Source organism: Nuphar pumila, chromosome 10 (genome assembly GCF_984573655.1).
Source record: "Nuphar pumila chromosome 10, dmNupPumi1.hap1.1, whole genome shotgun sequence".
NCBI lineage: Eukaryota > Viridiplantae > Streptophyta > Magnoliopsida > Nymphaeales > Nymphaeaceae > Nuphar > Nuphar pumila.
Window position 1 is genome coordinate 104,071,574 of NC_143258.1, and position 17,014 is coordinate 104,088,587.

Sequence of the window (17,014 nt, forward strand, 5' to 3'; positions counted from 1 at the left end):
CGAGTTAACATTCATAACCTGGTGCATAAAATTTTGGTAGATGTTTATGCGATCTTGCGTATGCATCTTAGTGATCTTTCACTCCCTCCTGCTGATGCTACCTATCCTTTGTCTCAATCTGGGCACGCGGCTATGGCGTGAGCCCATTTTATCTGTCTAATGTTCTTTTATCTTGTGCTCTCTTTATTTGTTTTGACTTTTGTTCTTGTTCAGTTTATGGGTTTAACATTTTGTTGATCTTCATGAGTGGTAATGTTGAATTACTTTCGGCTCTCTCTCTCTCTATATATATATATATATATATATATATATATGAGTTAATAGTTGCAACTATTTAGCATAAATTCCTTCTTTTTATATTTTTTTAATTTTTAAAATTTTTGTAGATCAGACCGATCTATAAAGTTTGTTTAGTAGAAAATGACTTTTGAATGATGCGACACCATGCACTTAAATTTCACAACTCAAAACATCATATTTTAACATCCAAATAATCCTATCCAAGGGTTCCGTTTAACTTGTTTTAAACAAACCGATTGATTCGAGCTTTTGTTGGAAAATTGATTCGATTCAGAAATCGATTCTCACAACATTCCGTTTTTACAAAATCACATTTTATATTTTTATATTTTCTTTTACACATGCATGAGCAAGCCTCCCTGCAGCGACCCTGCTCTCCGGCGACTGTGTTCTTCGGCAACCGCCATTACCTCTCTCTCTGCTGATTTCTGGGTACAGGTACGCATCTTGGTAACAAGAGCTTGTTTGTCACAATTAAATAAGTTGTTGCTTCATGCTCTCGTGCATATAATATGTTGGTTCATTGATTTGCTTCGTGTATTATGAGAGAATGAAGTGGTCTTAATATTTCGTTATTCTACTTTTGATGATAAAACATCAATCGTACCCATTTGTTAAATGTTTCTGATGATCCTGTTTTTCCCTTTCTTTGTTGTACGTATATTGGCTGTATTTGGCCCTTCTGCGTCCATGATGATATTTGGTTATGCCCGCCAAATGTTTGGGTAAATGCCTAGAACCATAATTTTAATTGATCTTCTTACTTTTTCATGTTATTTACTTAGTTGAATTTATGAGTGATTATATCTGCCCAGCTAGTGAATTTATTTGATTGATTATGTATGGGTGATGGTCATCCAGACACAAAATGTGATGCTGTTTGAGCTCTCAACGCACCCTATCATTGTAGCATTTCCCCTTCTCTTATGCGAAAACTCTGACAAATTTCATGCATGACCAGGGTAAGCCGGGTATAACTGTTATGCAAACCACAACGGAAACAAAACAAACCATGAGATAAAGAGATGAAAAGAACAGGAGAATACTTAAGATTTATGTGGTTCGGCACTCAAGCCTATGTCCACAGGCAAAGGAGGAGAGACAAATCCACTAGCAAATACGAGGAAATACTGGGGCAAGATATAAAGCTCTCAAAACCGTAATCCCCAATACGCCCGAAACTCTCGTAACCCCAACTCTTAAGGGAGGTGGCTCCAAATATTACAAAGGGCATAAAATCCTAGCCGGTACAAAAGAAAAAATTACAAAACTAGACAGGTCCATACCGTAACGGCCTGGTCTCTTCGCACCACCACAAATCAGAGTTATCGGAAGCTTCATAGATAGGTGGGAAGCGCACTTCCCGGAAACTTGCTTCGGAAGCGCGAAACTCCTCACTTCCAAAACTTGATAGGAATCGTGATTCTCCTACGCTTCTCCTATGCTTCTCAAACGTTTCCTCCTTGTCTCCCTATATAATTCTTATGCCCTTCTCTCACGCTTCTTTTTATGTTTTCCATATGCTTCCTTTCACGATTCCCACTCACTTCTCATATACTTTCTTTAGATTGACAACCATCATTTTTAGATTTTGAGAAGAATTTAATTCTTACACTATAAAATCACAAAATTTAAGAATAGTCATTTTTATTTTAGTTTTTATTTCATTCCCCTTTGATTAGTATTTTGCTTTCCATTCAATCTCATATCACTTCTTTTTTTATTCCTATTTTGCTTTTAAATTGATTCCTCGCTTCCCGCTTCTTATAAATTTTAAAATATCTCACTTCTCGCTTCCGCTTCCTAGTCTGCTAACTTCACCACAAACCCCCATTGGAAATCCACATTGTACGGTCACCAAAATATTTTGGGCTGGTCATGGTTCGGAGCGGGTCCAAAATTCAAGACACCCACAACAGTAACTTACTACCAGGCCAAGAAGGGTGTGTTGTGTGTGTGTGTTCATTCGTGCATATGCTCATGTATGTGTGTGTGTGTGTGTGTGTGTGTGTGTGTGTGCGCTTGTGAGTACGTGTGTATACATGTGTCTGCCCATGCTTATGTGTGTGTTGTGTGTAATAGAAAGAACCCTAAATGACATAACCAATGGAAACAAAGAGTTCTCCCCATGGTTACCGGAAGCTTCTTGTTACATGGGAAGCTCACTTCCTTGGAAGAGCACTTCAAAAGTAGAAAACTCCTCACTTCCCTGAAATGAGGGGAATCTTTCGAAAACCTGCTTTTGAGATATGAGAAACCCGCTTCCCTTTAATTGGTTGCCCATTTCTTCCCTCGTTTCCCAAATCAATTCCCCCTCGCTTAACATTTTCCAGTTGTTTTTTGTTACTTCCCACTCTCTCCCCCTCATTTTTTTATGTTTTTCATGTTAAAAAATATTTTTTTTTTGTAACAAGCTTGCATAGTGATTCTATATCGCTTTCTACTCATTTCTTATTTGCTTATGCTCCCGCTTCATATTGCTTCATATGCATTTCCTTTTCATTTGTCATGGGCTTACATAATCACTTCACAACTGTATCCTGCTTCCTACTACTTTTTAACACCCGCTTCTCTGCTTTTGTTTCAAGCATTGCTTCTTGTATCCATTTTGTTTTTTGGTAACTATGGTTCTCTCCCTTTGTCATTAGACTCTGACAATGACACACACATGCACATTGCATGCATGTTGATATCAGAAAACTGCTCAACAACAGCCAAAAAAGTGGGTCATGTTGCAACGAACCAGAATAGTTGGGTAGAATTGGATCTAAAGGCTGGGTATAGGAGCATCCATAAGTAAGATGAGTAGTTACAAACCTTGCGCATCATCCCCATGTAGTCGGTAAAGGAAGGGCTCTGATTGGTAGGGAAAATGCACAACTCCGATCTCGATATAAATATGATGTCATTTTCTTATTTGATTCAGACTTGGATATGAATAAAAGTTATGTAAAATGTCACTGATATTTGAAAATATCGTGATTCTATCACAATATTTGCACAAGTTCACAAGCTGATATAGTACTAAAAAGGGCTTTTTGCAAATCAGTCCCTGCCTTGTAGTCGATTTGCAAACTAGTCCTTGCCTTATGTTGTTTTGCAAGTGGGTCTCTGCCTTTTCATTAAATCTTGCAAATTAGTCCTTGAGGTTAACAGCTGTTAGCTTTCTTGACAGTACTGTTAAAGGGCAGACAAATTGACGGTTTTTTCCCTTACAAGAGGACCAATTTGCAAAATGTGAATAAAGCAGGGATTAATTTGCAAAAAGTTAATACACCAACAACTATTTGATGAATGGCATTTTGGTGACCAGTTAACCGTGGTCAGTATTTGACCATGGTCAAACTAACAACTGTTGACAGAAAGACCAATTTGTAATAACGGCGAGAAAGGTGAGGACTGATTTGCAAAATGGCTTAGGGCAGTGACTATTTTATAAATGGGCTATAAGGCAGGGATCAATATGCAAAAAACCCTACTAAAAACCATGATGTTTCAAATTGTTGCTACTTTCAAAATATGGTGCTTTTCCACAAAATTAACACAATAAAGACATTTTCTGCAACAACCTTTTATATTATTTATATTTTAGTAATGTTTATATATATATATATATATATATATATATATAGGAAAAGTAGTAGTGGCCTACCGCTAGCTTACCATGTGCAAACGGGTGTTTTCAGGCTGTTTTTCGCAATTCTGACCTTGCAGATGTGCTCGGCATGGTTGATTTACTAGGAAACAACACTTGGATCATGAGTTTTTTATAAAAAAACATGATTTTTTAAGCCTTTAATATTTATGTAAATCTTAGACCATCGATTTTTAAACCTTATAAAAACCTACATGCTTGTCGGAATTGGATGATCCAAGAGTTGATTCCTATAAAATCAAGCATGTAGAACACATTTGTATGGTCAGATTTAAGGAAAACACGAAAAAACCCTTCAAAAACCTGGTAGGCTGGCGGTAGGCCAAATCAGTGGTAGGCAGCTATCACCTATAAGCTCTAGTCAGGTCTCATTTTCATTAGGCACCACGTTAGGTCTCAGCAAAAAATGTGGCTGCAGGTGATTATAGAATATTCTATTTTTTTGGTAAATTGAATCGATCCAAAACATGTTCCTTGGTAAATAAAACAATTGTGAACGCATATACAGGTTCAAATTCAACAAAAAACACCTACAACCACATTTTTTTGCCAGGACCTACTTATATGTTTTTATTTTCTCAAGGCAAATCACATTTTCAATTATTGCAAGATTTTCTCTTGCTGTGATTTTCCATAGAATGAGGTTTGTGATATTGAATAAAAGTAAAACCAGAGTTGTCAATCGAGTTGGGTAGCAATTCGGGAAGCGGGAGCGGGAAGTGAGGAACTTCTAAAATTTTAGGAAGCAGGAAGCGCAAAACAATTTAGAAGCGAACCGAAAATTGTCTCGAAAGTGAGAAGAAGAGCGAACCGGATTCGAAGTGGGAAGCGACTTAGGATTCAAGTGGGAAGCAAAAGGGAAACGAATAGGAATCGAAAGAGAAGTGAAAATGTAATTATATTTTTTCTAATTTACCAAAATATAAGATTTATGTTATCATTGACAAAATAAAACATGAGTATATAATATTAAAACTGATCTATTAATCTCAAAAGTGAATTATATATGCAAGTGCAACCATTTAACAAATGGTTTCTGATGCAAGCATTTAATAAATACTACATAAAGAAAATTTTATATTTCACATTCTAGTTAAAGTTGCAACCATTTAACAAATGCATCCTATTGCAAGAATTTAATAAATAATACATTAAGAAAAAATTCGTAATTCATATTCATTTTGCAACCATTTAACAAATGTATCATGTTGCAAGCATTTAATAAATAATACATCAAGTAAAATTCATAATTCATATTTCAGTTGCAAGTTGCAACCATTCAATAAATGCATCATGTTGCATACAACAACAACAACTACGCCTTCATCCCAAAACAATTGGGGTCAGCGATATGAACCAAAAAAGAAATTCATTTTGGGTCTTCCACATGAATCATTTTCCTCCAATCATTTCTATCCAACGCCATGTCCTCGGTGAGGTTCAAAGCATTCATATCATTTCCTATCATCTCCATCCAAGTCTTCCTAGGCCTATTATTTATTAAATGCATCATGTTGCATGCATTTAATAAATAATACATAAAAAAAAAAATCATAATTCATATTCCAGTTGCAAGTTGCAACTATTTAACAAATGCATCATGTTGCAAGCATTTAATAAATAATACATCAAGAAAAAATCATAATTCATATTCTTGTTGCAACCATTTAACAAATACATCATGTTGCAAGCATTTAATTAACAATACGTCAAGAAAACTAATAAATTTGATTAAGAAGCGTACATTTTTCAAGAAATGAATCAAATAACTTATTGTATCTGCATCACAAAAGTATGTATACAATACATGCATCAGTCTAAACTCTAAAGTTCGTTAAGACTTAAGAATTAAGATGCAGCAAGATGGTAAATGCCTTTGTGTGGAACTATATAATATGAGCACAACAAGATAGTAAATGCCTTTGTGTGCGTTGACCATGGCAATTCCACACAAAAGAAAAACCAACACAAGCAAAGTAGCAAACTATATAAGATGATTATTGATGAAATCTAAATGATGGTGAACCACATAAAGTAAACAAATTTCTCTGTGTTTGTGTGAAGAAGCAACCACAAATCTATAAAGTAAAACTAATCACATTTGCAACCATAAAGGGTTCTAGCTTCTAAGCAATTTTCTTAATTAAAAAAAAATCTTGTTGGATCATCGGTCTGAACATATATGCATCGATCAATCTATGAATTGATTCTCAATTTTCATTGTATTCATGGAATGTTAGTGACATAAACAAATAAATACACATAACTATTGATGAAATCTAAATGATGGTGAACGGAACCACATTAAGTAAACAAATATCTATGTCTTTGTGTGAAGAAGCAACCACAAATCTATAAAATATAAACTAATCACATTTGCAACTATAAAGAGTTGTAACTTCTAAGCAATTTTCTTAATTTAAAAAATGAATACATTATACATTGATATATAGAAAATGAAACATTAAATTTGAAGGTCAACATTAAGGGAACGATTTTCAAGCAGCCTGGCTGTTAATATGCTTGAATCATGATCAACGAATTAAAAACTACATAGACAAATCGAAGCTAAGGTCTGCAATGGAACAAAAGATATTCAACAAATGAGCCAAGTCAAACTGAACAAGAACCCAAGCTAAAACTGCTTAACAGCCTACTCAAACCACTATCCAACATAAATTTGAAGCTAGAACTTTCCTACAAAATTCATCCACATATAGTATAAACGATGCTCACTACTTGAAAAAAATGTCATTTTTTTATGCAATAACCAACCTTTATTCTCAACTCGGACAAACTCACATGGAAGCTAATGCATACATCTCTGCATGTAATAAGAGAGAGCAAGAGACTCAGAAAGAGAGTGAGTGAGAGAAAGAGAGCGAGAGACTGAGAGAGAGGGGGAGAGAGTGAGAGACAAAGAGGGCAAGAGTCGGAGAGAGAGAGAGAGAGAGGTACCTGAGGGCGCCTATTGCCATCGCCGGAGGTCGGAGATCCGGAGGAGGCTGCCGGAGGCTCGAACGTCGGTGGAGATCACCGAGAATGAGAGAGAGAGTTGTGAATAAAAAACAAACCCTATGCGATTTGGTTTTTTTCACAAAACTTAAAAAATGACCACTTTGACCTCATAGAAAACACAGTTTCTTTTTTTTTTTGGCAAAAAAGGTTTAATAAGGGGGTAAAACTGTCCAAACCGTTAAAAAAAAGAAACTCGCTTCCTGATTTTGTGAAGTGAGCTGTCCAATATGCTTCCCTTTATTGGGAAGCATGTTTGCTGCTAATGGTGAAGTGCGCTTCTCCGCGCGTTTCGGAAGCACCACATTTCATGCTTCTAAAGCGCATTTTGGGGAAGCGCGCTTCCGGTAACCCTGAGTGAAACTAATCCTATGTTTTGGATCCAATCCAGATTCAGTATAAATCACACAGATTTGATGATATGGGTTGGATCCGATTCTGATACACATAATACATCCAACCGATCTGCAGTCTCCTCCAATACCCTTCCGATCTGCAGGTCCTCCCCTCTCCACCTCTTCTCTCACCAGCAAGACATACCACTGAATAGCATACCTTCTATCAATCCCAGCACTCTTGCCTCCTCTTATAGCTGGAAAATCCTTTTCCCGGCATTTGCTATTGGTGGCGCCATTTTCTTCTCTCTCTCTCTCTCTCTCTGTTGAATCCCAACTTACAGCAATAATTTCATATTTATACTTGTGTAGATTATGCGTAACACCATTCACCATGTATGCACACATTTGAGTTATTATTGTCTTTGCCTACAAAGGATCATGACATTATGTTTTTCGGTGCAACTGCTGCATGATTTGATTAATTGGAAGTCATTTGGATGGGTTAAGCATCCATTTTGACAGTAGACTTTGTTAGGTGCTTGATTTAGTGAAGGGTAGTTCCCAATGATGTCAGAATCAGTTTCTAAATGAATCATTTTCTAAAAAGATTCAGATTGAATTGAATAATTTTGAATCAGCCATTTTAAGTTTTTGATTTTTTTTAAATTTCAAAAAATTATAAAAAATCAAAACTAGGAACAATCATAAAAGTACAAAATAAAACATAAGATTAAATATAGGGACCAATCAAATTCTAAAATATGCATTTAATGGCTAAACAATCAAATAGCCAATAAATGCTATAATTATAAAAAAACAAGGAAATAGAAAAAAAATTGACTTTGATTGGAATTGGTGCCGAGTTAGGCAGATTCAATTTGACTCAGACAACGTTGGTAGTACTAGTATGGGTATAAAATCCCTATATTCCGGAAAGTATTGGTTTCTTCAGCTTATCAGTAACTAAACTTTGCTATAGACAGTCATAATCTTTATGGTGCATCCATGAATTCGTGCATTCAGTTCTGTGCATATAAGCGCTGTTTGTTTTGTTTATTTAAAATGGTCTACTACATGCCTAGATTTGTGGAGATCATCTTTCGAGGAGTTGTTTCTCTTCATGGTGCTGCTGCTTATTTGTCTGTGGTCGCTTTTATTCTACAGTTAAATTACTATCTCAGTGATTCCATTCATCTTGAAGTCTGTAACTTGAGCAATTTCTTACTTTGGACATACTATTCAGGTGGTTTTCTGAAGAAACTTTTCTCATAATTGAACTTGGAGATCCATCCTTCAACAATGAAAATGTAATCACTTAATCATTTTTTTTTCTGGCACTTGCTTGATGGTTCTTGGTTTATCATTTCTCAATATTGTATCACCTTGTCCAACTGTTTCTATTTGGTAGTAGGTTGTTGTGTTGCAAGAGTAGTTATTTCCAAGTTTGCATAATATTCATCTATTGTTGTAGCTTTTTCCAGTATATGGGGTTTATACTCTTCATTTCAATGTGTATGAACATATGTAATGTCTAAAGACACTATAAGATGACAGTCTACAACTGTTTTAATTTTTTTCTATCACCTGTAAGCATTGTGCCAGTGATACAGCATACTTTTAACTGAGTTTTGCTTCATTCTTTTTCTTATTGATCTATGTTTATGCTATATATACTGCACAGTTTTTGTGGTCATCTCCAAAACTTTAGTGGTGTTAGACAGATGTATTGTGGACCCTATGTGCTTTCCTCAAATTGGGTTGCCCTGTCATATATATAATTAAATCTTTTATGGATAAAACTGTGTGTACCTTATTGTGAGCTGATCATGTTATTTCTTTGTGATATATAGGAGTGTAAATTATAGATTTTGGTAACTAATCATATCTCTATGCACTTGTAAGACACTTCCAGAGAAGATGAAAAATCACCAACACTCTCTTTTGGTCTTGGTAACGCAGAGTCTAACCAGGGGGATTTTCCAGTGCAACAACTGTGTGTGTGTGTGTAATATTGGTTTTTGGAAATGTCTCAGGAAGAGAACATCTGAAGGATTTTTAGGAAATTTTTTCTTTGATGAAAAATCTTAGGGAAGCATAAGAGAAAAGATGTGGAAAGCAAAAAGTTGATGTTTTCAGAAGTGGGCTGTATCAGGTTGATTTTGTTATAATTGTATGATATCATGACAAAATGAGCTCAATGCAAGATTATATAGCGTTTCACGATAGCGTAATATTTTGTACTCAATAGGCTTCAGAAAACCTGCTTTTTATTTGTCAGCTCAACTCTTGTTTAACTCATTAGTTTCCCCACAGCCTGGGTTTTAGTCATGCATTTGAGAGTTGACCAAATCAGATGCATGAGTTGTGAGCTGTTTGAGTGATGGTATGCCTCACATGACTTGGTGAAACAATGTATGCTGACTAGCTGACTCAAGTAATTGGGCAGTCTTATATATCCCACTATAGCTGCATTTTGTCCTTGCAAAATGTCATCCATTTTAGCTGCATTCTTTGGGACTTTGGAGATCACTTAGACTATCCGCTGGTATTGACTGCCATTGTTGGACTGTGCAGCTACCTGACACCTTGAGGTACCAGGTTAGCATCAGTACTTACAACAGTTTGTTCATGAGCACTGTAGATGAGAAATTAGGGCTTTCATGGGCTGAAAAAACCATAGTTTTAGGATATGAAATGGATACGGTAAGGGATGTGTGAAGCGGAAGTGGGAAAAGTGAACATTAAAAAGTAGTATGAAGCGTGAACCGGGATCCGTTTTAGAAGTGATTGTTGGAAGCATGTGAGAAGTGAAAAAGGAAACATGTGGGAAGCAAGAGGGAAGAGAGTGGGAAGTGAAAAATAATAAATATTAACATGAAAAATACAAAAAACAAGTAGGAAATGAGAAGCAATAGGAATCGAGTGGAAGTGAGGGGAAGCAAGAGGAAAACGATTTGAGAAGAGAGTTTTCCCATGCTTCCCCCTCTTCAGGGAAATGTGGCGCTTCTTGTTTTGGAAGTGTGCCCCTCCAAAGAAGGCACTCCCGGTAACTATGGACAGAACCACAGCCATGGTCATGGGTCGTGTGACTCATTTGCCTAGTCAATTCTCTTGGTTTGTTCTTTAAGTGGAATCAACTAAGTCTTCTATGGCACTAAAGCTTATGAGAGGAGTATATAAGGGTATGTCATTTATGTAGTTTATTGCATTGTTTTGACAGTTAAGATTGAAATAGGTTTGTCCCAGAACTGGTTTTTATATTGATCTTCTTATGAAGCCATAATTTTGAGAAGAAACGGAAGTAGCATGCTGTTGATGCCAAGAAACTCTAGAAATGTGCATCTGGATCTTTGCTCTCTTGGATTAGTATCTTGTGGTTTATCATGGTACTGATATTGGATTTCTGTTAGACTGAAAATTATTTCTCTGGTTATATATAGAGTATGATTGCCCATGAAAAAGGTTGGCATGCCTTATGTTCATAGTTTGAATTAATTATTGTTTTTGTTTGTAGAAATCTTTGTGTCAATCCTCCGTATGTTCTATAGAATGTTATAAATTAGTGGGATCTTATTATTGACAAAATTCCTTTTGGTTCTATTTGGGTGTATATGGAAAAGTTGTTTGTCTAGCATGTGAAGATTCTTTTTCCCCAAGACAAATATCTACTGTAGTATATAAGCAAGATGAAATGAGGGACTATGTGGACCTGAGTGAATAGCAAGGCCTGACACTATTTTTTGTATAATCAGATGTGATATTAACTCGATACCTCTTGAAATAGAATCTCCCATTGTGGAAGGTAAATAAATTAGATAATCCTGATAATTGCCTTTTTGGATTGTGTAGCAAGGAAAATAAATCTGGTATACTTACAAACTTTGAAGTGCTTGAACATTTACGATCTAGAGGTGCAACACAGGATCCTTTGCGCTCTCTGAGTGTTGCAACTCAATCAGAATGCAAGGTATGATATATAACTTTTTATAGCTAAATGTCAATCCATGATTTTCATAAGCTCATGTAAGATTCTGATTACCCCTTAAAGCATCCAAATTTTGTGTTTTTCGGAAGGACCAAAATGCATGTTTGTTTTCATACACTTGCAGGTATTTGATTATCTGGTTACAACTTCTGCAGCATCTCAAACAAGAGAAAACGTAAAAGAGTTCATGAAGAGATCAGAAAAGTACAAGCTGACAAGTGCTGAGAAGGTTCAATTTGTCAATCTAAGCCCTTCCACACCAGTCGAGCTTTTTGTGGTAATCCTTCTTTAACCTGTTGATATTGAGAGCTTGGACTGATTGGTGATTGTTCCTTTGACTCAAGTTGTTGATTCTTGTTTTCTCAAAGTTGGCTCTCTGTAGGTCATCTTATGTTCATAAAGGTGCAAGAAACTGCATTATAAAATTGTTGGAGCATCAGTTTGATGAAAATTTAGTGGACTAATAATAGGAAAAGGATGAGGTATTCTGGCATATGCAAAGTCAGAGGTGCAAAAGATGATGATGTTTAGGTTATGTGTAGGTACCAACTCCTTACGTTTTGGAACATTTTACCACTTTGGTTACATGAAGATGGTTGTACCTTATCTAACTTGGAACTATCTTTTTATCTTATATCTCATCATCAAACTGCCTTCATATTTTCTCTATATGTAGTTAATTTTTGAAATTCCTTCAGTAAAACATCTATATATTAAATTTGCAGTTCGGCGGTATCCAAAAGATCCAAAAATGTTTTGCAGCTGATTTTGTTGGCTACAACAACAACAACTACTACGCCTTCATCCCAAAACAATTGGGGTCGGCGATATGAACCAAAAAAGAAAATCATTCTGGGTCTTCCACATGAATCCTTCTCCTCCAATCATTTCTATCCAATGCCATGTCCTCGGTGAGGTTCAAAGCATTCATATAATTTTCTATCATCTCCATCCATGTCTTCCTAGTCCTACCCCGACCTCTTTTAACTAATATATTTTCCCATTTCTCCATCCTTCTAACTGAAGCATCACTAGGCCTTCGCCGAATATGTCCAAACCACCGTAAACGATTCTCTCTCATCTTATTTTCAATGGGTGCAACACCTACCTTCTTACGTATCTCCTCGTTCTGAATCTTATCTTTTATTGTATTTCCACACATTCATCTAAGCATACGCATCTCAGCTACACTCATTTTTTAAATATGATGTCTCTTGGCAGTCCAACATTCCGTACCATATAGTAAAGTGGGCCTAATAGTCGTCCTATAAACTATGTCACAGGGACTCGGCTAGCAGGGTGCCGCACCCGCGTCGACGCGGGTGCGGGTGTGGCACCGGGTGCGGTCAACCCGACCCTGGGTGCGTTGACCGCACCCAAGGTCATTTTGGTCTATTTTTTATTTTTTATTTTTTTATTTTGCCCTATGAAATGGGTTGCGGATGGTCCATTTTTTTTGGTTTTTTTAAAAGGACAAAAACTAATAGTTCTTCACCCATGTAGAGTTGACTCGTTTCTTAAGTTCAGTTGGGGTTCTTTGCCTTAACGAATGCGATTGGTTTTCCCACAAAAAGTAGACAAGAGATTAAAAAAAAATCAAGTGTTTGGCTAAGGTTTCAAACTCAAAATGATTATGTTTCATTTTTTTTGGGGAAACGCGATTAAACAATTCTCAGTTATGGTTCTTTCAGATGCAGGATACAAAATCTGATAACCACCCATCTTGGCATTTTTGAAGATGAGTGCATTGTTCATCCATCTTAAGAGATGTTGAGATGAATGGTCAGCAGTAGTGCATCTGGATGCTAAGCAACAAGGCTGCTGCATAACAAATGGTCTGGACAAGACGTATCTTTACCTAGCGGTGCACTGCCTTTAGACTCACCCAATACCTCCTTAGCCACATTTCTCATGCTACCCGCTATCTTATTTCACATTGATTCTGAATCCTCCTCGAGACACCAATCAGCTTCCTTAACTACCTGCTCTACAAACATTCCTTGTTTAGCTCCTTTCAGTACCCACCACTTAATTCTAGGATCTATCCTATGTCTATCCCTTTTGCGGCATTGTCTAATTCTAAGATCTAAAATTAAGACTCTATGTTGTGTAACTACACTTTCTTCCGGTATAACCTTACAATCGATGCAACGACCCCTATCTCTCTTTCTAAGTAGGAAAAAATCTATTTGACTCGTATTAACCCTGCTTTTAAATGTTACTAGGTGAGACTCCCTCTTCCTAAACCAAGTATTTGCTAAGATCATATCATAGGACAAACCAAAATCTAAAATTCTTTTTTCACTTTCGTTTCTTTCTCCTATACCATAGCCTCCATGGATACTCCCAAATCCATCCCTACTAATGCCTACATGTCCATTAAGGTCACCGCCGATGAAAAGCTTTTCTCCATAAGATTTTGTTGGTTACTTGAGTAAATTGTTTTCGAAGCAAAGTAGATTACTTTGTTTGAATTTTTGTGCACTTCTGGAAATGCTTTTCACCATGTGTCAGAGGATGAAATGTACCTGCTAGTTTGAATCTCCTCTTCAAAGATTTGTTGTGTAGATGCTACCTGGTGCCTTTTGACATCATAAAGTGGTTTGATGCTAATCAACCGTATCTAGTGTGTGGGTATCATATGACTTCCTTGGACTTGGACAACTAACTGGTTAAATCCAACTTGAAGCTTTATACTCTGTTTGGAAGCTGGGCTTCAGAGGAAGTCGGGGAATTGGAACTCCTTAATACTTTATAGTTTATTACTTCATACTCAAGAGGTAGTATTTGCCAACTTTGTTTTTGAGACCAAATACAAGCCAAATCGTTTTTGAGCACAAGTACAAAGGAGTAATGCTGGAGCTACCTCCTCAACTCTTTAAATGCCTCATCAACGTCTTTCTTCCAAACACCTACCACCATAGGAGTTTGACCAAACTCATACCTAAATTTTTGTATTCCAAACAAAGCCTAAACTCCATTTGAGTTGCTTAATGCCGTTGTGAATCTTAACTGTCATCCAAATGGAATCATCATGCTTCTCAGTTCTAGTTTCATTCATGTTGTTGAGGTGGTTTCTCCTGCTTGACTTGCTACGGGATGGAAATTGGATAATGATAGGCACTTGTTAACTCCTATCTGAACTCTGATGCTTATGGTGTTGTGGTTGCAGATCATGGAACAACTTGAAAATAGAATGGATGAGGACCAAGTGATCGAGCTTCTGAACATGGTGGTTGAGCTCTTGCCACCTCGTCCAAATAAATCCGGTGCTGAAGATCCAATGGAAGAACAAGAAGCACAGTGATCACTACTTTAACTAGTTTCTAATTTTTTTTTTCTCCTTGGAAACAAGTAAATTTTTACAGTTTTGTTATCAAAATCCGAGCATGACAATCTAGGCATGCTCTAGGAAAGTCTTAACCACTCGGTACAGAAATGAACATGTCTGGGAATAGCTTATGAAGGATTTACCTGTACATGAAGTGTAGTTTCATCAATTTAATAGATTGAAAAGTTTGAATTACATTTAAGCTTGCATTGCTTGCTCTGTCGAAAAAAAGTTTGCATTGCTTGTATTTTTACGTTGTTCATTGAGAGAGAGAGTTGTGGGGCGCTCCAACTGTGTCTGGTATGAGCAAATTGAGAACTTGGTTGAATTGCTTAAAAGGGGAAGAAATAAAATCCCATCTGGATGTCTCACAATATCATGTTTTGCAGGATTCTTGTGTATCGGCAAGAGCACAAGCTCTACGAAACATGACATTTGTGAGGGAAAATGTACTTTCGTGAGCAAATTGAAGTTTGTTTGGATGCCTGTTGGTCAAGGCTGTTGAAACACATTTTTTTTGAAGAAAATAACTGGAGGACCGCAGGTTGTCTTTGCAATGTGTATGAGTGTGTGTCATTGCAGCACATGACTGGTTACCTGTTTCATTAACTAAACGAAAACATGCATTGCTAATTTCACAGAATGGCCTCTCTCTCTCTCTCTCTCTCTCATGGCATGGGACAAACCGTTTGTAAATGGGCAATTAAGGATTTTTGAGATGTTTCCCAACATGCTCTCTTTCTCTCTCTCATATACATACATAATTCAAGATTGGGATCAAGGCATGTGGATGATTGTTAGCTGGTTGGCAGCAAGTACTACACCTGGTTTTATAAATTCCAAGATGGTCCTTGTTACCTGGTTTTATGAACATAGATCCCAAGATGGCCCTCCACATTATGGTACTACCTCATAATCATGGTGTTATGGCCCGTAATAAAACCATGCTTAAATTCCCATGTTATCATTGCGGTGTCTGATGCCATGGCCCTACTAACCATGGAAAGGTGGCAAATTGACAGACAAAATGTTGGAAGAGTTTGCGAACTTGTTTGTGAAATTTACCTACACATTTTTTCACCTATTTACTCCTTGATGTATGTCTGTGAAAATGATCATTATGGCTTGTTCTTAGTAGGGTACCTTAAGATTCTTAAACCCTAAGGACATGGTTGCAGAGAGGTATGGAGGTCTCTGATGTGCCTGAACAAGCTTGAATAATATGACAGTGTCAAGATGAAAAATGATGAATTTGGTGCGAATGTTTTTTAGTATTCCTTTGTTCAGATCTTCAAAAAATCATTAAGGCCCTGTTTGGGATCGGTAGCTGGGATGGGCGTTTATGGAGTTTATGCATTTGAGGAAGTGGCAGCTGCTTTGCCACCCTTTAGTGTAAATACAAAGGAGAAAGCGCCTGACTTCCCATCCCAAATGCATAAACGCCCATCCTGGTGCCGAGATTTCAAACGGGACCACCATGGGCGTTTGACCAAGATTTTGCCATGGGAACACCAAATGCACAAACGCCCATCCCAGTGCCGAGATTCCAAACAGGCTCTAAGGTTTCTAATTGATTGACCAAGGATCGGCATTGAGTCAGGCATCATTCAAAGTGTAAAACCAAATTAACACCCCAAGAGCTTAAGATGCATTTGTGTTGCTATGCCCTTGGGGTATGTATAGTTGTCGTGTGAGATGTGACCAAGATCATACTCCAATGCTCCTAGACAAATGTTGGGGTTCGTGAACTTGGTCTAGCACAAATTTTGTAGTACTGAATTTTTCTACCTTCACGTAACTGCATATTGGGAAACATGTTTATATATAAATTCTTGTAATACGCATGATGCTACATCTTCAACATCAGTAATTCAGCATTTAAATTTCAAGATGCCGTTGGGCCATGTTTGCGCATCATGTGGACAAGTTCATAAACTCCAAAACCTTCCGTTAAAAGAAGAAGCATTTGTAGTTGTTGAACACTTGAACCAGAACTGAAGAGAGAGAGAGAGAGAGAGAGAGAGAGATGGCATGACCCTAAATCTGAATTCAACAACTCCACTGACTAGAAATCGGTTCCATTCATCCCCTATGTCATCCTTATATTCATACCCCTGTTTGGGATTTCATCGATGCAGGTCTTTTTGATCAAATAGGACTCCATAGATGTGATCTGCATTATTCATTTAGTGAAGATCAAAATTTAAATAGTCTTCTAAATCCAACTTGTGTACAGGAATTTTTTGGCCATTTAAAAATCAACGGTTGATAAAGCATAAAAATTTATGATATAGAAAATAAATATGATCCAATAGTTGATTCTTATTAAATCGACCATGCTGAATCCATCTATAAGGTCAGATTTAATCACAACCACTTGCATCATAAGA

The 17,014-nt window shown here is 36.8% G+C and overlaps 1 protein-coding gene across 1 annotated transcript; it reads left to right on the forward strand.

Annotated features, from left to right (window-relative positions):
• Window positions 1-482: 482 nt before the first annotated feature.
• LOC149827728 (uncharacterized) lies at window positions 483-14,809 on the forward strand. The gene is made up of 5 exons (XM_090018231.1): window positions 483-738; window positions 8,552-8,615; window positions 11,158-11,275; window positions 11,418-11,570; window positions 14,466-14,809. Exons 2-5 carry the CDS (start codon window positions 8,608-8,610, stop codon window positions 14,598-14,600), a joined length of 414 nt encoding a protein of 137 aa, XP_089874357.1. The 5' UTR covers window positions 483-738; window positions 8,552-8,607; the 3' UTR covers window positions 14,601-14,809.
• Window positions 14,810-17,014: the final 2,205 nt, after the last annotated feature.